This window comes from Perca fluviatilis, chromosome 10 (genome assembly GCF_010015445.1).
Source record: "Perca fluviatilis chromosome 10, GENO_Pfluv_1.0, whole genome shotgun sequence".
Classification (NCBI taxonomy): domain Eukaryota; kingdom Metazoa; phylum Chordata; class Actinopteri; order Perciformes; family Percidae; genus Perca; species Perca fluviatilis.
Genome location: NC_053121.1, coordinates 26,113,146 through 26,136,390, shown reverse-complemented (window position 1 = coordinate 26,136,390; position 23,245 = coordinate 26,113,146). Strand labels below are relative to the sequence as shown.

The window sequence follows — 23,245 nt, the reverse complement described above, 5'->3', positions numbered from 1 at the left end:
TTTGACCAAACAACGCTTTAGCCACAATACAAGCGCTCCTCTACTTCTTAAGCAACAAGGGTTTTTAATCTGAATCTTTTTTAGAACTTAATTGATGCTAATCATACGATGGAATAATTAATGTTTTTTCTTTACGAGGGAGAGAATAAATTAGACTAGTAGGCCAGCAGCCTGTTAAAGTGGGTGGTAGTAACATTACAATTACTACAAAGATGAATTGTGTTAGTAGTGTTGGAATTAGCATTGTTATTTGTGTTATTAGTTGTAATAGTATGTTGTCCACTGAGGCAGTTTTCTCAGATGAACAGAAAGGACATTGCATAGCCTCAGGACAAACAATGTAGAAGGACCATCTTTCATTTTCTTTGTGGTATCTTTGGGGACATTCAGAAGGAAAGCTGCAAAGGACCTAAGGGTATACGTGAGGGGACAGAAAATGATGGACAGTCTGGGATGTAGGGAGGGGTCAAAACACTTAGAGCCTTAAAAACCTTGTGGAGGACTACATTATGTTGCAAACCTGCAAGGCATACATTTTTGATGAAAAACTTTCTGCGCAGACAGTCCATCCTTTCTTTTGTCTATTCTGTTTTAGTCTAACAACAATAGAGAGAAGGTAAAGATAGAGCAGACTGCAGACATTTCCCACAAACATTCGTTGCAAAATTTCTAATTCATATTATGTTTTAATTAGTGCACACTCTGTGTTGAAGGTATTTATTAATAAAGTTTTCTGACTTGTAAACTCAAGGAAAACATCACAAGTACCGATGTTTTCCTACAAGCCATTATAAGAGTATACGTGTTTGTTCTAGATTATCTTTATCCAAGTTTTAGTTAAATTGCAGTTCATCCAAGTTTTTAGTTCTCACTTTGTGCAATGATGTTCAATAAAGCATTTTTTTATGTCAAAATATACCAGTTCTGCCCTGTGGGTACCTGAAAGCACCAAGGGTGTAACCAAATGTTGTTCACTACATAAACGTGTGACGTAGAACTAAAAAAAAATAAAAATAAAATGTTTTCCAAAGTTGGAGCGTTGGTGTTAAACAAATGTTTAGCATTTACTGTTGACACATTAAATTAAATTTTGTGTATTTATGAAAGCACATTTCCAAGCATACCAGATGTCCATTTTCTCTTATTGTCCTCTAGAGCCTCGCTTCTGCTCTGTTCTGGTAATCAAGAGAATCATCATGAAGACATTCCTATCGCTGCATTTTTTAAATAAATAAAATAAATAAAGATCTACCTGTAAAAATGATTTATTTCTTAATTTGAGTCAATTATTAGCATTTTACACCAAAATAGAGAAAACAGAAAGAAAGAAAATGAATAACCTCTATTTTTAAAAGTATTGTCAGTGTATCAAATGGAAATAATGTAGTCTAAATCTAACTTAATGCTGACCTGCCTTGTTGCATCCCTAGAAAGCAGGAAGTGGGGAAAGAATCCCCTCGACAAAGAGATTCTCCTTAACGAGAGTGAGCATTTAGTCATGATTGTGAAAATAATAATAATAAATAAGAAGTTAAGTGTGAAAAATTGTCAACATTTTTCGGATTAGAAATGAATTCAAATTAGAAATCAACACTTTCTTGAAGGTAGAGAGAAGTATGTAATGCAAGCAGTACAGCATAGTCGACATACTATACATTAACCTCTTGTTTGCTGTGATAACAGAAAAAGCATATTAGACACAATAGTTATGTAGAACTTTTACTTGTCCATATATTACCAGAATCTCATATTGCAGTTACACTGTTTTATGAACAGAATTTCTCTTCACAAATATTGGTTCCATTTCCTGTTCTCTCAAGACTGACATGAAGGAGCAAAAACAAAGACTGGATTTACTGAATTGTGCTCCCCTCAGCTAGCATCCTTTCCCTCTTTGTTGTCCCACTTTCTCATTTACTCTTACCGCCTCTGTATCACAAATATATATGCTGTATATGCATTGGTATTCTGCAGTAAACCAAGCCAGTTTGTTCTTTCTTTTTTATGTTCTTAAATATCTGCAAAGCATATGCTGGGAAGGCTTATTGTAAACAGACATTTGTAAATTTGCAACATTATGGTGTTTTGTTTTTATTAAGAAAACAGATTATCATCATTATCATTATTATACACTACACTAAATATCAATAACTTATAAATTGGTTCTGCATGTCTGTTAATGACAGTTGAGTAGTTGTAGGTGGTGGGTTGTAGCGTGTGCTAATTTTGTCCGAGATCACAGAAATACCTCAGCTCGACTTTGCCAGTTGCCTCAAGCTAATGCATCTTATTCCTAATTGAGGGTCTCTTCCAATTCACTGACTCAATACAAATTACTTTAATACTCAAACCTTTATTATTTCAAATCATTGTCAAAAAGGCGGGATAAATCATTGACTTATGCCCCATTAATGTCAGAAAATTGCTCCATGCATTTTGCATTATTGACAGTTAGGGGCCTGAAAACAAGTCATGCTAATGACATAATCTGACTGTGACCACACTGTGCTGCCCAACCTCCTCCTTCCTCTCTCTTCCCTTGGCTTAGACAAACGGGCTCATCTGTACTGGATCATTTGCCGTCTCCCGATACGCTGTGGTTTATAGCCAATTATCTCTTGCGATCCATTATCGATTACAGTGTTATCTTTCTTGCATTGCTTAATCTTTTGGCACAGGAACACAGCGGCTCACAGGGGGGCCTGGATACAAACGACTTAGCGATGGGAACACTAGTTAAGATGGATGGGTGTTCATTTGTTTGTAGATGGGTTACACACACATACAGTTTAAATTCAAACTCATTGAGAACGAATTCAGGGGCAGGGTGTTTTTTCTTATTTGCAGCTCTCCCTGTTAGGATTTAAATACTACAACAGTCACTTTATCCAAGTGAGTGTTAAACCTTTGATATTAGTCTGAATGACTAATTTCCTCTGAGGTTTATTCAATATTGTTTGCTTTATTCTGTAAATTAACATGGCTTACAGTAAACCAGCAAGGCAAAAACTATTTTTATATATTAGTGTTTTGTAACAGATTTTTTTGTTTGTCTCTTTGTCCTCTTTCCAGTTGGGTTAACAACTTTGGTTATGAGGGTCTTGGCCTTCTTCTCGATGCTTTGGAGAAGCTGCTGGACAAGAAACAGTAAGTGATTTCCTATGACATCCCATCTCTGTGTAATTTTTATAGTACCAGGTTCTGCTCATATACTCTCAATATCCCTTTCATTGTTGTTTTTTTTTCCAGGCAAGAGAATATTGATAAACGGAACCAGCATAAACTTATCCAATGCTTGAAGGCTTTTATGAACAATAAGGTTAGTATGAGTCAACAAAGAAAAGACAATTGATTTATTAGATCATTTATTCTACATCACTAGACATGCATGATGAGTTAATATTGCTTGGATGTAGTCCTAAACGACCTGGAATGTGAATTAGATTTGTATTAACTATTAGAAGGGTAAAGGTAATGTATTGTATTTTGTACCAATAACAAAATATCACTTACAAGTACAGAAGCCACTCTTTGTGCACTTATAGTAGAAATGTCTAATAGTAGCTCAGGTGGCCAGGACTCAAAACCTGATTTGAATCTGGACTCTGACAAGCCTGGGATAGTGGCACAGCAAAGTGGAGCTAATTTTACCATTTCAGGCCCACGGTCTCAGATCTTTTAATTATCCTTTTTTGGAAAGTCTGGCTCATTTCTCAAAAGTGGCACATATTTCAAGGATAGATGAACTATTGATATTGCTTCTCGTAGAGTTAATCCCCACACATGGTCATCTCTGCCCGTTCCTTCAGTTATGGGGAGATTAAAAGGTACAGGAGACTATAAGTATTTGTCCCTATAGTCCTGTCCTGAATTGAATTAATTTATCATCCTCTCCATTTTCTCCCATGGCCTCGTTGTCCCTCCTTATAAGAAAATTAAGGCTAACTATAACTACGTACATTAGTGCTTCTTTGTATAATTCATTTTTAACTTGAAGTGAAAGTTCTCCATAAATGCAAATGCTCTCATTAATTTATACCCAAGGGACCGTTTCTGTAACCTACCTCCTCCCTTCCATGTCTCACAGTATGGACTGCAAAGTATCTTGGGAGATGAGCGGAGCCTGTTGCTGTTGGCACGAGCAATTGACCCCAAACAGACCAACATGATGACTGAGATTGTCAAAATTCTCTCTGCTTTTTGTATTATTGGAGAGGAAAACATGTAAGTTGAAGTCAAATTACCTGATCGTTTCTCACACACACACACACACACACACACATACGCACACACGCACGCACACACACACACACACACACACACACACACACACACACACACACACACACACACACACACACACACACACTTTCTCATGTCTTGCATACCATTAAAGCAACATCTCTATATAGCTTATCATATGCCCACCCACTCAACATGTAAATTATATGCAAAGAATGTTAAGTAAGGTACAGATCTTGTCACAGTTCAGATTATGTAATTGGGAGCTTCAGTTGCAGACATTTGAAAATATTTGCAATTGACATTCTACTGCTGCCCCAAGAAAAAATAAGGATAAGGATAATCTGCAAACCTCCCTGTGGACATTTTCTATTGGATCTATTTTCATCTGGAGACATAGTCCAGAGGTATCAGTGACGCGTTATTATGGATCCCACGTAACTTCTAGGCAAGTCCCGCCCTACGAAGCAGCTCGATTGGTTGGGGTTAGGCATTGACCTCGAGTGGTTAAGGTTAGGATAGCCGATTGGTCAGGGGATAGGACCTGAACAAATCGGGTTATGTTACCTTGCGTAAGCATGGACGCCTGGCTAATAGTAGTGTGTGAATGCTATTGAAGGGCGGGTCTTGCCTAGAAGTTGCATGGGTTCCATAATAACGCATCAGTGTCAGATATTTCAAAACATTTGCAAATAAAACAATATGCATGGCTGTTTTCCCACTTACCTAAGGGTATGTTGTTTTCTAATTTGGATGAACTGACCCTTCAAGTACTCTTGCCTAACCTCCATTTAAAGTTGCAAGCAAGTTTTCAGTATTCAAAGTTGAGCGAGGGACACATTTTCCTATATTTCTCAATAAATCACAGCTGATATGGAAACAGCACAACACCAATTTAAAATCCTGACTGATGACAGAAAAAATATATATAAAACGAAAGTCCATCTCTGGCTGTAATGTTTAGCAAGATGGAAGGAGACGGCTGCTTCTTGTAAACACTGGAATATCACTACTGTTTCAATCTTCTCCCACTGTGTGGCATATACACTGACAGGCACCGCACTGCATGCATACATGTTTACCCACTGTGAGCTTATACTGCATTTACAGATGACCTCAGACAGTATAGACATTTGTTTGGTCACGTGGTCAGACCATACAGTTTAGTCTGTTTAATGTGTTGAACTACTACTCTATAGTTTGCCACGGACCCTCAACCTGGCTGACAGCTTATAAATTGGATTTAGGGGTGTTTTTATTGTTTCCCACTGGGCCAGACTAGAATAACAATGGCACTTCAATGTCAGTCTGTATGCAGTGGTGGAAATAAACAAACCCACACATTTTGTTGGAGAAGCTGAGTTCAGCAGTGTGTCTCACATCTCTGACCATCCAAATAGGCCTTTACAGTATGATTGTGGTACTGTGACTGCATGGTTTCTAAAATAGTTTTTAAGTTACAGCATATCAAGGAGAGGAATATTAATGCTAAATTAGCATTCATTTAATCCAAATAATTTTTAATTTCAGATGATTCACAGATGCCATTCTTTTGTAAACTGATTTATTTACTAAAAAATGTATATCCATTAAACACAGGTGTTTAACATATGCAAACCTATATTTACATATATGCAGATACTCTGTCTCTCTCTCCAGTTTCAAAGTATTCAAAAATAGGTTGAAGTAAACATGGAAATGTTTGCCATAATCATAGCCGTGCATTAAAATGTATGGATCCTGTAGAAATGACAGCCAAAGGAGCTGAGGCTTCACTTTCTTGCTCAGAAACTCCTCTGCCAACCAGTGTTGTGACGCTGGCTCATGTTCAACACCCACTTCAGCTGACAGCATCAAAAGGGAACACGACAAGTTAAGCAGATATATCTCGCCTGTTTTGAAGCGTCGACTGAACTGGCTTTAAAGCTACTCAGTATGCAGCTCCCCATGCTTGTCTGTGACTTTGTAACCTCTATCACAGAGCATGGCCGTCCCATTTATCTCTGTGTCAAGCTTTCTCCACACATACAGTCCTTTTTGGTCAGACACATGATCTCCCTTACAAAGCAACTGCTAGTATTTTGTCATCCTGAAAGTTCTTTGGGTTGAAATAAGGTAATAAAATTGCCTATAGCCTATATGGCATGTGTAATTACACATGTTTGCACATGCATAAATTGGCTGATCTTATACAGCTAACATTTTAATATTTGGCCTTGTGTGTCTATTTATTTATTTCTTAAAGTATTTATTGAAACAGTGAGGTGAACTTGTATTTCAGGCAGAAGGTTGAGGATAGGGGATTAAGCTCTTACGATTTTCAATTGATGAAGGAAATGTGCCCTTTCAGGGACACAGAGACCTTTTGCCAATTATTGTGCATATTGTAAATCACTGTTTACCAAATTGCTTTACTTTAATTGTGGTGTGTTTGTGTGTGTATGTTGTGCGGCACAGAAAGTTTTTTTTTCATTCACTCGTTAGAGGCTGAAATTATCAAATGCTCTATTTACCTGAGATGCCTTGAGCCCTTGCAAGTACTCCAATTTGCTTACCTTCTCAATAAGTTTATTAGCACATTAGTGTGGCACTCCCTGCTATAATTTGCACCCTTTCTCACCCAGACAAATACACTCTAACGCAATTGAATTGACAACTAAAAATATTTACCCTAATAGTTACCCTGTTTTTGTCTAGCAGCAGCTTAGTAACAAGCATGATAAGGTCAACATTGGATACTACAGCCATTACTACTCCGGATTGCCATCAAAAGAAATGGAAAGCAGTCACATTTGTCAGGGTGACCAAAACTGGCCGAGCAAATATCCACACCAACACACAAGGGGAGATAAGATACATGGTGTTTGAGCTAAAAAATTGTGGGTAAATGTCCTGTCAGTGAGGTGATAAAAGTGTTTGTTGACTTTTGTGTTGTGCCTGCTCCCTGTTTTCTTCCAGCCTGGATAAGATTCTAGCTGCCATGACAATTGCTGCAGAGAGGAACAATAAAGAGAGATTTGCTCCAATTGTGGAAGGTCTGGAGAACCACGAAGCCCAGCAGCTCCAGGTCAGCAATCACACATCAAAAAGCAGTTAAAATCACTGTCTGATATTTGTCATGCATTCAACGCTGCCTTTTTTTTAGATTATTCATTTTAAAGAACAAAAGTGACCCTTATGGTTCAACAGCCAATACGGTAGTCACTGTTACTCTATAGCACTGCATTATTCTGTGATGCAGTATACAATTTAGCATGCCTCAAATAGTCACACACACTGATTCATACTACCCAAACTTAAATATAAGCAAGTAACTTATACCACCATATACAGTGAACACAAACCTGGCAGGGTCATTCACACAAATTCTGTTTTGTCATGAAGAGCACATTTGATGCCAGGCAAGACTGAAATTGACAGTGGTCCACTCTGGGGCCCATTGTACTTCAGCTGTGTTTTTCTCTGCTTCTCTTAATGTCTTTCGGTCCACTTGTCAACCCCACTGCACTTCTTGCACATTATGGGATGTGATCACTAGGCTATTGAAATGCACCCAGAGCTTTATCTATAACAACAGAATAATTATATTAGCAAAAAGCAGCAATGTTGAGTTCCTGAGAAGCATTTAGTCTTCCTCCTCTCTCTCTCCCCCTCTCTCTCTCTCTCTCTCTCTCTCTCCCTCCCTCTCTCTCTCTCTCTCTCTCTCACACACACACATTTTCTCCTCTTCTCACTATCTGCTTATTTTTTTCCTCACATCTTACAAATACTTCACCCTGTTTTTTTTTCAATGCTGCTGTCAAGATGGGTCTCAAAGGACTCGGTGTGAAAGGACAACTAAAGCACCATACCTCTCTTTGTTTTCACTGGATTTCTTCAGCAGCAGGAAAAACTACACAACAGCAATACTAACACCGCTTAAAACATGTTTTGTGAAACCAAAAGCAGGGAATTACTTAAGGAATTACTTTTTTAACTGCAGGGATTGTGAAGTCATGAAGGAAAAGTCATGAAGGAAACTGATGAGGCGGGTGGTGGAAGTGAAAGTAGATATTCTTTTATTAGGAGGCTGTTGTTTTTCCTTTAAATTTTGCCGTTAATGAAATGAAGCTCTGCTAATTGTAAAGTAAATTAAAATGCTTTGCTGATGCAGGGGGTTCAAGGAAATTAATAGACTTTTTATCCAAAACCTGTGATGGGCTGTAGAAGTAGACTTAGCTAATGTGATTAAAATTTTTTTTTTTTGCCGTAGTTCAGGCTATGCTTGTCTGCTGAGCACGAGAGAAACTCAGCATTTCAACTTTAAAACTGTCCCAGCAGTGGCACTTTTAATTACGATGTTTGGAACCCCCCTGTGGCACCACTGCAGCTCTCTAAACTTATCACAGATAACCCCCCCCCCCCCACCCCCAACGTCTACACAACTGCTTTCCACTCCACAGTACATGACCAAGGTATGTTTGAGGTGCTTGATGCAAGAAGAGAAAGAATTTTTCATGAGCTCCATGGCTTTCTTCACTCACATAAATTCTGTGAAGATTTGGTGGAGTTTCTTTTATGTGTCTGGCCTCTGGTGGATACAGTAAAATATCAGGTTTTAATGCACATATATTGCTTAGATGCTCTCAAGCTTTAGTGGAACGTGCAGAAGACTGCCATGTTTCTGGTGCCTGGCACTAGTGCAACAGAGTCAAAGGTGGTGCATCCTTTACTGCAGCAAGCTTGGGCTTTCCCAAGGGAATATGCAGCATCTAACTGTACTGTATTTATGTACTGCATCAACAATGCAAATACAAAGACATAGTGGAGTAATTGCATCCTGTGCAGAGAATGAAGTCACACTCCCAATGTGTGTGTTGTAAATCAAACTTTTCTGTTCTTTGTTTTGATAGCCGGTTCAGCCGCGCTCAATATGAGTGCATGTGGCCTTGAAAAAAACGTAGGTATTTCACATATTGTTTTTTTTTCAGTATTTTGAATAGCCTACAACCCCTTTAAGGTAACAGAGAAACAAAACAATTGTATTAATTTCTGATCTTCTTTTGTTCTGCCTTTTATCAAACAAAAACTCAAAAAGCTGAAACATTTGATTGTAGCGCTTATTCAATATAACTTAAAATTTGGTTTATTGAATGTGTGGAAATATGTTTAGTGGGCAAAGCAAAAACAATGAGTGAAAAGAAAGTATTTCATGGCATACATACAGATGACAGATGATTTGTATGTTTGAGTGTTAAATGTAACCCAGAAAAATAATAAAACTGACCCAGGAAGCCACACAGAATCAGCATTGTTGTGCCTCTTATTTAAGCAACACTATGTAACTTTTAGCTGCAGTTGTAGTTCCAATGAGACAACCTGTAGGGCGACCATAGCGGGAAAAAGAAACATAGTGTTGCTTTAATAACACATACAAGCCAAGGGTCAAGGTTTCAGAAGACAATCTTTCACATCGTCCGTGGGAATCCTTCCGTCTGCTATCGATTGTCTGTCCAAGGAAAACTTATCCATGACTTGCTCCCTTGAAACACCTTATTGCTCATTATAATTCATCAGCGATTTCCCAATAAATCCATTAATAATGCAATAGACACACCAGACCTGTACTTTCTACCATCTCTCTTCTGGTCTACGGTATCTCTCTTTTTCTGGTATTTCGCTCTCTCTCCTTGTCTCTCTCTCTCTCTCTCTCTCTATCTACCTTTTTGTCCTCTCATCGTTGTAATCGTAATCACTCCAAAACGCATATTGAAATTGATGTGTTTTGCAAGGGATATCTTTTTTGTGTCCCATTTGTGCCATTTTGTCTGTTTACTCCTCAGGTTGCTTGCATGCAGCTGATCAATGCCCTGGTCACCTCCCCCGATGACCTGGACTTCCGGATACATCTCCGCAATGAGTTCTTAAGATGTGGCCTCAAGAAGATCCTACCTGTGAGTTATCAAACTATCTCACAGCACATGGTTGGATTATTCACATGCATAAAAAAGGAAGTCCTGGCCCAAATATTTACTTTTTCCTGTGTCAATCAATAAATTCAATCAATGAATTCAATCAGTTCAGTCAAAATTCTGGTCATAAATACAACACTGTATTGCTTCAGCAATAATGTTAGAACCACATAACTTTTATATGTGGTGCTGTAAATAACACATTACAGCTTGAATGTAATGCTGTTTGAGAGTCCAACCTTGAAAACAACAGAATTTCTTTAGACTATGGTTAACACATGACCAAACAGCATTTTCAGTTATGCGACAGCTAGAAAATGCATGTGATATTTATGCAATTGTGCTCAGATTAAACAATCAGGCTTTCAAAACAAATAATCCTGGTGTCACTTTACACAAATGCCGTGAATAAGAACAGGTTCTATTATTATTAATTAACAGTAGTAGTCGTGGTATAACTAGTAGCTTGTGACAAGTGTGATGCAGTGCCAGCTCCTCATCACACAGGTCGTCCTGGCATCATTATCCGCAGGCCTACACATCTTCACATGAGGCGAAGGCAAACGAGCTCCAACTCATCACTCAAGCTCTCATTTGTAGCGAGCGGGGTGAACGTGTCACAGAGCCAGTTGTTAATAAGTCATCCCAGCTGCTCCTGTTGATTATTACTGTCATTACTTTAATTATCTTCAATTCTGCCCCCTGATATGAGAGAGTCTCAGTGTACAGCCATTTATGAATGCCACGTTCGCCGCTTTTAACGGCGACATTCAAAGTGACACTCGTTCATCTAATTATGAGTTATGCTCAGGAGCCAGCGTAGCTGTTGGCAAAGAAAAAGTGGACTCCACTGAAAAAAGGAGCACAATTTGTTTTGTTCTTATAGTCCTTGACACATGTATTTGGCCCTTCTCTTCTCCCCCCCCTCCCCCCCCCCTTTGTTTTGTGGCATTGTGCACCTCCCTCCGAACCAGTGTTGCTCAAGACAGATGGTGCACCAAAAAAACAGTGCAAGGTGATTGATACCTGCAGAAATTGGGTTACATTTGGCTCTGTCTCCGTCTGTAAACCCCAATGCCGGTGATTCATAGAGAAGTGGTAAAGAGCACTGCTGTAGCCCCTCGTGGCTTGAACAGGTGTGCAGGAATAGGTACTGTCTGGAATACCTAGTGAAAGAGTTCAGTGTGTCTCTTTTCACAGTTCTCCGTACAGCTGCAACAGGAAAACTAATATTCTTGTATTACAATGTTTTACAGTAAGGCCTAATTAACAGTGACACATAACAGTTTCAACAAGATACAACAATACAAATACTGGAGTAATACATTGTTAAAAGCTATATCTAAGTTATTACTTGCAGGTACTATGACATAATCTACATTGCAAGATGACCTTTTGTATAACTGCATATTTTCAGCTGTGTGCTGTATGTCTAACTCATTCTAGGAGCTAAAAGAGACAGAGGAGCTAGACATCCAGCTGAAGGTGTTCAATGAGAACAAGGAGGAGGACTCTATCGAACTCTCCCATCGCCTGGATGACATCCGCTGAGATGGAATATCCTTTTGGTCCTCCCTCTGTGTGAATATACAGATGAATAGGCCTGCAGAACTAGCAGCGAGAGATTAGTATATATTGTGGGTTTGGTCAAGCTTTACAGGCTAAAGCCTCTCATGGCTTGGTTCATTAGAGAAGGATTTGAGGAGCCATAGCACAATATCCAGCTCCATCTCTGGCCAGGTATACTAGGTAAATAACCCTGTCATCTGAACCTCCCACCTCTTATCTTCCTCTCCCCTTACTTTTTGTCCTTTGTCTGTTGGTTCTGGGTAAAACTATGATCTGTAGTAAGACTTTTTATTATCTCCAAATCTTACCTCACATTTTTAATCTTAAAAAAAAAATTATTTTTTTTTTAATTTATAATTTTTTTTTTTTTTTTTTTTTTTTTTTTAATTTTTTCATCTTCCCTAATTTTTTTTAATATTTAATTTTTTCTCGGCTATGTATGAATGCTGACAATTAGTCGATAAGGCTAAAAAAAAGACAAATTGTAGGCGCTGACAAATTAGGTTTATGCAGATGTTCATTCCCACAACCTTATTCTTCCACCAAATCCCAGAGTTCTAGTACTGGCACAAAGTGCTGCCATGAGTGACAGTTTCTGTTGACACATGTAGGTGAGGGGAGGTGTATGTGTGTATGTGTGTGTGTGTGTGTGTGTGTGTGTCTGTGTGTCTGTGTGTGGAGAGAAGATGGAGAGAAAAAAAAGTGCACCTGGATTAATGATGTGCTTGAGCAGGTTCACAAATGAGAAGGCCCAATGTTTGTTTCCAAGGACAATGTGGTATTGATCTGCGGGCTCTGAGCATTATTTGAATGCCTAGGCTACCCTCTGTCCCTTTTTGGACACACACACACACACACACGTATATGCATGATATCTCGCTGGTAGTACGTCTACTTCCTGGGCATTGTATATGTGTCTTGTTTCTCCCAGCAGTTTCATGAATATTAACCTGGAGAGGCTCGTCTCCTCTGTGTCCGGTACGGTCCAGGTGCCGAGGAGGTGACGCCAGGCCACTAATAAATATTAATAAACTGCGGAATGGTGATTGATTGACCCCACCACTGACCGGCCTACGTCACACTTGACTGCCACTCATGTTTATTCATTATTTGGAGAGGGAGTGTAAAGTGAGAGACAGAGAGCGCGAAAGAGAGCGTAGAGGGGGTTTCATCGAATGGATTGGCATTCTACATTAGGTTTATGTCTGCAGCTTAGTGATAGATGAAGCTAGTTGGATACTTTCCCAGTCTGAGCTTCTTCTCATGTCCTCTGAAATGCTGCTGTGGTGAGGCTATAATTGAATCTCACAGGATTGGTAATTCTCCCAGGCTTCATACTCAGCTAATACAAGGGAGGGAAATGATACTGCAGAGGAGCCTGTATTCCCATCCCGCTCTCTCAAAAAAATGATATGGGATAGGAGTTTAATTACAGACATTGTTGAAATTAATAGGAAAAGTGTCAAACAGTATTTAAAATAATTGATCATCTCCATTGCAGTGGCTGCAGATTGTTTTGTGTGGATGATCGCATGGGAAATTGAGAATGCAGTTTATTGCAGTTTTTTTTTTTTTTGAGGAAATAAATTATCTGAAGTATTGATGCTCTCTTAAAGAGTCATCCTTTATTAGGTTTTGATGAAACATTATTAGGAAAGAAATAAAGCATTGACAAAATCTTCAGATTCACCTTTGAAATAAACTAAACATGTTAGTAGAAGTAGAAATATAACTGTCTGTTTGGTCTTAATTTGACTTTATATTTGATATTGTCTGTATCAAAGCAGAAGGGTAGAGTGAAATCACAACAAACTGCATGCTGCCACGTTTAAAGCGTCATTTCATTGCTTTGCAGTCAGTATGTGGAACTATGTAAATATGTTAGCACACATTGTTAAAATCTGCACTTCATGTTATAATGGCAATCAGGTTTTCCTTACTGCACGCTTAACATGGTACTGTCTCTTAAGTTTTCTTTTTTTCTGCATGTGTGCACATATCTGAGAGGCTTATTCCACTTTTTCAAACAAGATGAGTCTCCACGGGAAATCCTCCATTCTCAAGCAAACAAATTAAATAGGCTCCAAATCATTCATTTTGCTTCTTGGAGCTACACTTTTAGAACACTAATAGAAGTTTTAGAAACACAAATGAATCATTTCTAAATTAAACTTGTACTACTAATTTAACTATTAACATACTGTAGAGATCGGATTTTTTAAAATTTGTTCAAATGTTCGTGCTTATCTTATACTTTAGGTTATATAGGGATTCGATAATTTCAATATCAAACGTTTTGTTTTTGAATAATCACTAATATCATTTATTAAACTTTTCTTTTAAACAAATACTCAGCAAATAATCAATACATATATGTAGTATATGATGTTTGAACATGGAATAATAAAAAGATAGTTACATGTCAAAGCCATCACTACTTCCTCCTGGGGAGAGAAAACATAGGACACCTAAGTAATACCTTATGCAATTTAATAATATGAATTTTGGCTCCTGAGTGCATGTCAGTTTCAATCTGAGAACTGAACCATATATTTGCCCTGCGAATGATCGGCTCCTCATCATTCCTGCCTCAAACATTCAATTCAAACCAGTGAGTTTTCCATGTTTTTTTTTTTTTTTTATTTAGGAAAGGGGAAAGGAAAAAAAAAAGGGGAAAAAATATTTACTTTTTTTTTTTTTGGGGTAAGTGTTTTTTTGTGTTGGGGGGGGAAAAAAAAAAAAAAAAAAAAAAAAAAACATCCTTTTTTTTTTTTTTAAAAAAAAAAAAAAAAAAATTAAAAATAGAGAATATATATAGAAAAAAAAAAAAAAAAAAAAGAATGTTTTTGAAAAAAAAAGAATGGGAAAAAAAAAAACAAGAAAAAAGAAAAAAAAAAAAAAAATTAAAAAAAAAAAAAAAAAAAAAAAATATTAAATGTTTACAATGAGTTGATTGCACCTGAATAATGAACTCAAATTGTTTGTTTTTTTTCCCTAGAAGTTGAATGAATTCACTTAAACCTCAAACCTAAAATACTTTCATGAAGTTCTTTTCCTTAACCTTGCTCCTGTACTGATATGAATGAAGTGTACCATCTCCTGTCCAATATGGTGAAAGACACTGGCTCAGAGGCCTACTTCCTGTCAGTCCTTCAGCACCTTTTGCTCATCAGAAATGACTATTACATCAGGTAAGATTTTTACTTTTCTACTTATTGACTGATGACCTCATGAGGCTCTACTGGATGTCAGTTTTTTTTGTTTTGTTTTTCACAGTAGATATGAAACGCCTCATACAGCACTCTGAACATATTTATATTATTTCTTACAGGAAATGTAGTTGTTGTCTCTGTGGGTCTGTTTGTTTGGCTTTGAAAACATAAAAGTAAAAGCCAGATTTAAATTTGTTGTTTACAATTATCCTCCCAAAAGTAAGAGACCTATTGATGTTTGAAACTTGAACTACCTTTATATTACTGTCACTTTTGTCATTTACCTAGAACTGTTGTATGTGAAAGCAACATCTATTAGCTTGGATCCCTTATTTATTAATTTAATTCAAATTGTAAGTCCATTATCTGAGCGGAAAAAGTGGTCTTGCAGTTTGATGAAACAGACTTAAATTTAAAACAGATACATGCAAAAAAAAAAAATGCAAAACAGAATGCTTGAAATCCGCCATGCAAGCATATATAAAACAATGTAGATCAGGTGGCAAATAATTAGAGTAGGAATAATATTCTGTTCATTCTTTTTGAATTATGAAATAAACTCTTAAGTTAGCTTTCAACTGCCTTTAAATAGCAAATATGCCATTCACTGAGCAGGAAGGCAGTCATTCCTCTAAATCCAATCAATCAATCAATCAATCAATCAGTCAATCAATCAATCTATCAAATCTAATCAAATGTATTTATAGAGCACTTTACAGCAACCAGAAGGTATCCAAAGTGCTTTACATCAAGAACCAAAAATAAAACAACATAACCTACAATAAAAAGAATGAATCATAGAAAACGGTAAAATCAAAAAAGGTTACATAGAAACAGGAGGAGGAGAAGGAAATTGTCACACCACTACTACGTACTAAAAGCCTTTCTAAATAAATAAGTTTGGAGTTTGGATCTAAAAAGAGCTACATCTGTAATAGTGTGAATGTCAGTGGGTAACTTGTTCCAGAGTCTCGGGACAGCAACTGCGAAAGCCCAATCACCCCATCGTTTATACCTTGACCTTTGGGACTTCTAAAACCAGCTGATTTGAAGACCGCAATAACTTGTTGTGCTCATGCAGGGTTAAAATCTCACACAAATACTCCGGGGCCAGGCCATTTAAGGCCTTGAAAACAAACAATAAAATCTTAAAATTGATTCTAAAATGCACCGGGAGCCAATGTAGGGCATAGAGAACAGGAGTGATGTGTGCACGTCTAGATGTATTTGTTAAAAAGCGAGCAGCAGCATTTTGCACAAGTTGAAGGCGCATCTTGAGATGGAGGTTTGATTTAGACCAACATAAAGAGCCTTACAATAATCCAGCCTTGAACTAATAAAGGCATTAATTGCCTTCTCTAGATCGTGCATGTTAAGGAAGGGCTTAACTTTAGCCAGGAGACGAAGCTGGAAAAAGCTCATTCTAACAACATTGCTGATCTGCTTGTCAAATTTCATGCCGCAAACGAATGTCACCCCCAAATTTTTGACAGTTGGCTTAGTGTATGAAGCCGTAACTCCAAAACTCAAAGCTGGACTGTTTGACATGCATGAAGTACATACAGTTTTATCTTCATTCAAATTAAGAAAGTTATGTGAAAGCCACAAATTCATATCATTAATGCAACTAAGCAGGGAGTTTAATACAACATTGTCATTAGGTTTCATAGGCAAATACATTTGCAAATCATCTGCATAACAATGAAATGACAGGTTGTGCTTGCCTATAATAGCCCTTAAAGGCAACATATATAAGGAAAACGGATGGGGCCAAGAATTGAACGCTGAGGTACCCCGCAAGAGAGAGGAGCAGGTGACGAGGAGAGGTCACCAATCATGACAGAGAAGCTCCTATTTGCCAAATAGGAGCTAAACCATTTATTTTGTGCATGTTATAGGTTTACAAAGCCCAAAGTCCACCCCAAAGGGACTTACCATCTTCCAGAGAAAACACTGACTACGTTTACAAGCTGTCAATTTTCGGGTTATGGTCGGGTTAAGATCACTATTCGGGTTTCTGAAACATTCGGAATAACCCGTTTACATGCGTGAGCAGAGAGAGTTACTCCTGTATACATGGCATTTGTAATCAATTGGCAATATCCCGACATAAACGGCGACGCACGGTTAGCGTCTGGATGTACGGACAAACCCTGCTTCGCATAACTTTTCGGTCACCTTCTTATAAATCTCACTATCTCGGTACTTTCTGCCGTCAACAAAAGACATTATATTCATGGTTTTCACCACACTAATAAAGAAATTGGTTTCCTCCTCGCTCCAAAAGTGTGGTGCTGTGCTGCGTCTCGCCATGTTTACCTCTACTTCTTGTTTACTTCCGGTATACTGCGCACAGGTTTTCTGGCGCATACAAGAAGTTCCTCTACTCAAAAGACCAAGATTCCTTGCGAATAGAACATGCGCAGAACACAAATCAATGTTCCTTTTGATGGGGATATGCCGATATGCGTTTACATGACCAAAATTTCGGGTTAGAAAAGGGGTAACCCAGGGATCATTTTCGGGTTTTTAAAAACCGGAATATGAGCATATTCGGGTTTTTGCCGGTGTTTACATGGCCGCGCGTGACCGGGTTATTGCTAATATTCCGGTTTTGAACGGGTTATTGGCTGCATGTAAACAGCTCCAAACAGCTCTATTGTAGTCCAGCCTTTACTTTCGGGACAAACGTGCATCACTTTGTAACACGTTATAATGCTCGCCTAGCTGCTAGCGTGGCACACCCTCATACTCTGCTTCTGACTGGCTGGTAGTCCTTACCTAGGTACTGCACATGTGCGCCCAACAAAGATGAAATATTAGTGCGATGCCTCACTCGGTAGCTAAAACAGAGAGCTCAACACACAGGGTGAAAAGGGGAGTAGCAGCAATGTGCAGTACGACAAAAATATGGTGTTTTTTGAAAATTAAACCATGTAAACCTATTGTGCTACAACCTCTAAATACAATTATGAACCTGAAAATGAACATAATATGAGAACTTTAAGTGCTGAGCCTCGGATGCCTATACAATGCTCAAGGCAAGAGAGAAGGACCACTGTATCAAAAGCCGCTGTGAGGTCCAAAATGCCTAATACAGCAGGATTCCCAGCATCTACAGACAGCGCAATATCATTGTGTACTCTCAACACTGCAGGCTCAGTGCTGTGACGTGATCTGAAACCAGATTGAAATTTTTCAAACAGAGTTCTGTTGTAAAAAGTCTTGTATGATGAGATACATGATGAGATACTTGCATGATGAGAGACTGGTCTAAAATTGGACAACAGGGGGTCAAGATGAGGCTGCTCTATGACCACAGCATGTTTAAAGGCAGCTGGGACTGAACCTAAACTAAGACAAGAATTTAAAAAAGTAAGTAGACTCGACACGATGGTATTATTAAAAACCAACTTTATCATCCTGGCGGGAACAATGTCCAAAGGACAGTTGGTAGGTTTCATGTGTTGCACTACCTCAGTGAGCAACGTCAGAGAAACTGGCTTAAATTGAGTGACACTGATTCATTCACTGCTTTGTCAGACCTTTTTGCAGATATAAGACTTAAAAAAAAAAGAAGACGAAGGGAGGATGCAAGGAAGAAGATGAATTTACCATAGACAAGTTGCTTTTCCCTTGGAGTTATGAATAATGTATTCCACATCTATTCGTAGGAAGTGAGAAATAGATTTCACATTAACCAGCTGTTACAGCTACGTTCACCGCGGCTCCACTGTCCAGCTACCCCTCTGTGAGCCAGCAATAAGAAAGGATCAGGGCCAGTGCTCATGAAAAAAAAAAAAATAAAAAAACTGATGTTCTTATGACATCATATGAAAACATATGTTTTTGAAAAAAAAAATTCCCTCCTGCCTCCATCTCAAATGCAAGGACAAACACAGACGTTAACGCCAGGAATTCATTCTGACTGAGGCTTTTTATTCCCCATACATCACTGGTGTGTGATTTAGGGTGATGGAAGATGCATTACTACAATACATGCAGATATTTCCAATATATACTATCTATCTTTTTTCACCCTTCACCTTTAAAGTTAACACCTTTTTTATGTTGTGATCAGAATTGGGTAGTTGTATAGTATACGTATAATATTCCGTCAGCTTAGAACAAAAACAAAAATAGGCGAATAGAGAATGTGTTATAGCAATGCATGACTCTAGTTGAAATCGTTTAAAGGTGCAGTCTTAGGTTAAGTATGTTGTATTAACGCGTGACAGACTTTGGCTTTGTGATCAAGGAATCAGTGCTTATAATATTCTATCTAAAGTAAAGGATGATGTTGTTTTTATCATTGTTTTATTGGAATCAATAGCACACTTGGTACCTTGATGCATGTGTCAAATAATGATCTACATTAAATGATAATTAATTGAATAATACAGTATAATACGTATTCTTCTAATAATAAGAAGGTCTACAGCGGGCAAAGTGCTCTGTCTACTGTCATTCCTCTTAACACAACATTAGTTGTTGCGCTCCCCTCCGGGGCTTGGTTTATTTTTGATAATTAATCTCTCACTGCAAGCCTAATGAATGGGAGCACATCAAACCCACCCAGTAAATATAGAGCAGATCTGCTCTTTTGGAGCCTAGTGATATGGGGATTATACTGGTTATGTGGAGCAGAGCTGGATCAAGTGGCTGGGGCTGTGCTGAACTGCAAGCTATCATTGAAAGAAATGAAGGTGCCAAAGTAAAAGAAGAGGTGGGGAATGATGCAGGGGACATACGCTAGCTTCTGGAGCCCAGCCCTGCCCACTGTGGAGGGGCCTGACAGTTCTGGGTCACTCTCTCCGTCTCCAGTTATCTCCACCCAGCCTCTATCTGCTTGGTGGTGGCAGAGGATGGAGGACGAAGGGAAAATAGGGCGGCTTATTGAGATAATAATGTGGTGTACATTGGTGACAGTTGTAAGCCGAGTGCCACAGTGCTTAAGCCATGCAGGGCGATGTGTGAGCTTTCACTAGCGTGTTCCAATCATGAGTGGGCGAATCCGCCAGCTCAAGCTTAATGTATGGCATTTCATGCTTTCAAAACAGTGCACCTAAATGCTGAATTATTCTTATTTGCTTTGGCTCAGAATTTTGTGTTCTTTCATATTTCTGTTCATAACGTGATATGGCCTGTCCACCCACAAGGTACCAACAGAACATAGCCTTGGAATTTACAGGCAACAGTATAGAGTAAAAGTCTTGGAATTAAACTTGATTCCATTTAATTTTGATTAGAAGTTGCTGTTTATCACATTCCTTTTCCTTTCGACACATACTTGGATATATGTGGTTTTTTTTAGGTACACAAAATAACATCTGACACTTTGCTCTCAGCTCTGCCGCTCAAATCAATTATTAAATTTTTCTAACATTAGTGCTCCTTCCCTTCATGCAGAACCATCAGATGTGCAGGCTTTGATCAGACCTTGAGTTCTTTATCAGCATCAACGTTATCATAAAATCTTCTCTAAATCCCTGCATTTCAATTATTATCATAGAAATCTATTGGACAATCTCAAGAAGCTAAAAGGGCATTCAACTACAGCATAGAGGGATTTCTCGAACTTGTGTTAACTTTGTCATCTTCCTGATGTTGTAATACAGTATATGCCAAAACAGGAGTTGGCAAAGATACCACGGTTTTCTTAAAAAGAAAATAAACATTGCATCATCAGCTGCCACTGGAAGGATATTTTGAGTGTTTTGTGCTTTGGGAGTCATAGAAGGACATAGCCTCTTATCTGTGACCACTAGAAAACTGTTTATTTAAAAAGGAGATAGAAGGAGTTTATGTGATCATTGAATCTTTCTCCATGTGCTGATAATGTATTCTCCTATTAGTAATGTATTCATCCCGCTTCACCCCGATTCCAGATTTTATACCGCTGTACCAGAATTGCGATTAGTAGGTCACACCGACGTGCACTTGCGGATGGAGTTTGCACTTGTGATTGCTGTGGTTCCAGGTTTAGGGCATTGTTCTTTTAAAATTGTATTAGGGCATTATTCATGACCATCATTAAGGTTTGATTTTCTAGATCTAGTACCTCAGTTCAAATCTGAACTTCCAATTTAAAATAAATGGAGGTTGAGTTTTTTTTTTCGCACTTTTTTTCATTTGCGATTTTAACCATCAACTTCTGGTCAATGTCATGCTTAGAAAATAATTATTTCTCAGTTTGGAGCTCTGCCTAAGCTGCCATTGTATTTGCTAAATGTCACTTGCAATTAAAGTTGATAATGTTACTGAGAAAAGGTCACATACCAACCTGTGTGGCGGAATAGGACTCTGATTCACACACCCTGCTCGACAACACCAAGCACTCAGTCACACTCCTAACTGGCTGACATGTTTTCCCGGTCATTGTGCTTTCAATTACACACATTACACTGATTAGATTTACATTTCAGTTTTTATGGTTGCTCTAATTGGCAAAGATGATTGCAAATTAGGCAAGAGGGCAAGCGTAGCCTTGGCTACCGTCTGTCACCTTGAAATGGACAGACTAACACAGACCTGGGTTCTGTGTGTCCATTAATCTGCTAATTTCATGATCGGGGTGAAGCAAGTGATCAAATTTAATAGGGTGCCTATTTTCTCCAGCAGCACCCTTTTTGCCGTGGCATTTTGTGACCTCTAGCTTGGATAAGGGAATAATTTGTGGTTAATTAGCCTTGTAGAGTTTGTGTCACTCATATTTTTCTGTGCCTTGTCTAATTGTTCTGCTTTATGTTTCATGACCCCTCAGGCCTCAGTATTACAAGGTGATAGAAGAATGCGTGTCTCAGGTGGTCCTGCATCGCAGTGGGATGGACCCTGACTTTGGCTACAGTAAAAGATTGGACGTGGACTTCACTCATCTGATTGGTACTTTATGAATTGCTTTACATTTCTTCACTCATTCATTTAACATATTTGTTGGCAAAAGTTTAAAATGTGTAATGGAAGTCTTTAAGACTTAGTTCAGATCCTGAAAGATATATATTTTTTCTTTTTACACTATGTGCTGCAGGAGGCATATCACTGATGTTGCTAAACATGTTTCCATACCTAGCAGTCATTCTCATTATTCTCCCAGGTCCCCCTGAGATTCTTCTGACAAACACAGTGGCTTGACATATAAGATGGGGTCATCTAATTATTGATAAATAATACATTATATCTGGTGAAAATGAGATCAGCTAGTTCAGAATTATTTTTAATGTCGTTTTCCTCAGTTACTCTGTATGCAGAGCAAACATCTATTTGCACTGCATTAATGCACTAATGGAGATTTTCTTTCAAACGGTGAAAATAAATAAATAACACCACTTTGTGTCGCTCTGTTCTGTCACTAACAGTTCTGTGACTTGCCAACAAAGGGTCATTAAAAGTTTCTAAAGCTATCCACCGAGGACTGACACAGCATTGAATAAGTTTTGTCACTCACTTTACTGAGATTTAATCAGTTGACAAAATACTTTCAAGGATGTGTTTTGTTACAGATGCCAGAGTCCCATGGCATATCGAAAGATGCCTTCCCACCCTTTCTTATTCATCTTTTCTGTTGTTTGCTTTTTTCACATTCACATTAGGATGCTGTTTCCTATTAAAATGTGTTGTGTGATGTGTGATCTAACAATAATTTACACTTAAAACTTGCACATACACTATCATTCAGATGATTCATCAACAGGGTCATTGTAAAATTGGGATTTGAAAATATACCTAAATAAAACCTGAAAAAACCTGACACACAAAACTTTTGGAAAACACTGATTTGATGAAAATTAAGTAAAATTGTCAAAAAACACTGATTTAGTTCTGTACTTTAAACTCTGACTGATTTTTCTTTTGTTCAAGACACACCCTTAAGCAACACATGAGAGCTCAGAGTTTTAAGGTGATGATTCCGACTATTTAAGGACACCTTTAGTCAGTATAAATGAAGAGAAGAGGAGGAAAAAAAAATAGCACATCTGCATGAGCCAAGAGTTGCTCACTATTGGCAGCTATTGATCATATCAATAAAACACCTTTTCCCTTCTTGTCCCTTCTTCACAACACAGCCATTGCATAAGTCTCCTAAGCTTCTCATTTTATACTTCTTTTTCACAGAGCAGACATTTACCTTTTTCATTTATTTTATCATTAAATGAGTTTTGCATTTCATCACAATCACGTCCACCAATGAAAAGAGCTGTTTTTTTTTTTCTTCACAAAAAACAAATTGCATTTTAGGTGTTGTAAAATGTACCCATGATCTATAGCAATTTT

General features: G+C 38.1%; 1 protein-coding gene across 1 annotated transcript in view; it reads left to right on the top strand.

Annotated features, from left to right (window-relative positions):
- diaph2 (diaphanous-related formin 2) overlaps nucleotides 1–23,245 on the top strand; it is a 420,870-nt gene that overhangs the window by 121,809 nt on the left and 275,816 nt on the right. Inside the window, 8 exon segments of the mRNA XM_039812941.1 lie at nucleotides 3,073–3,147; nucleotides 3,250–3,319; nucleotides 4,088–4,224; nucleotides 7,201–7,309; nucleotides 10,065–10,175; nucleotides 11,640–11,752; nucleotides 14,837–14,953; nucleotides 21,738–21,856. Coding sequence (XP_039668875.1) covers nucleotides 3,073–3,147; nucleotides 3,250–3,319; nucleotides 4,088–4,224; nucleotides 7,201–7,309; nucleotides 10,065–10,175; nucleotides 11,640–11,752; nucleotides 14,837–14,953; nucleotides 21,738–21,856 — 851 coding nt within the window.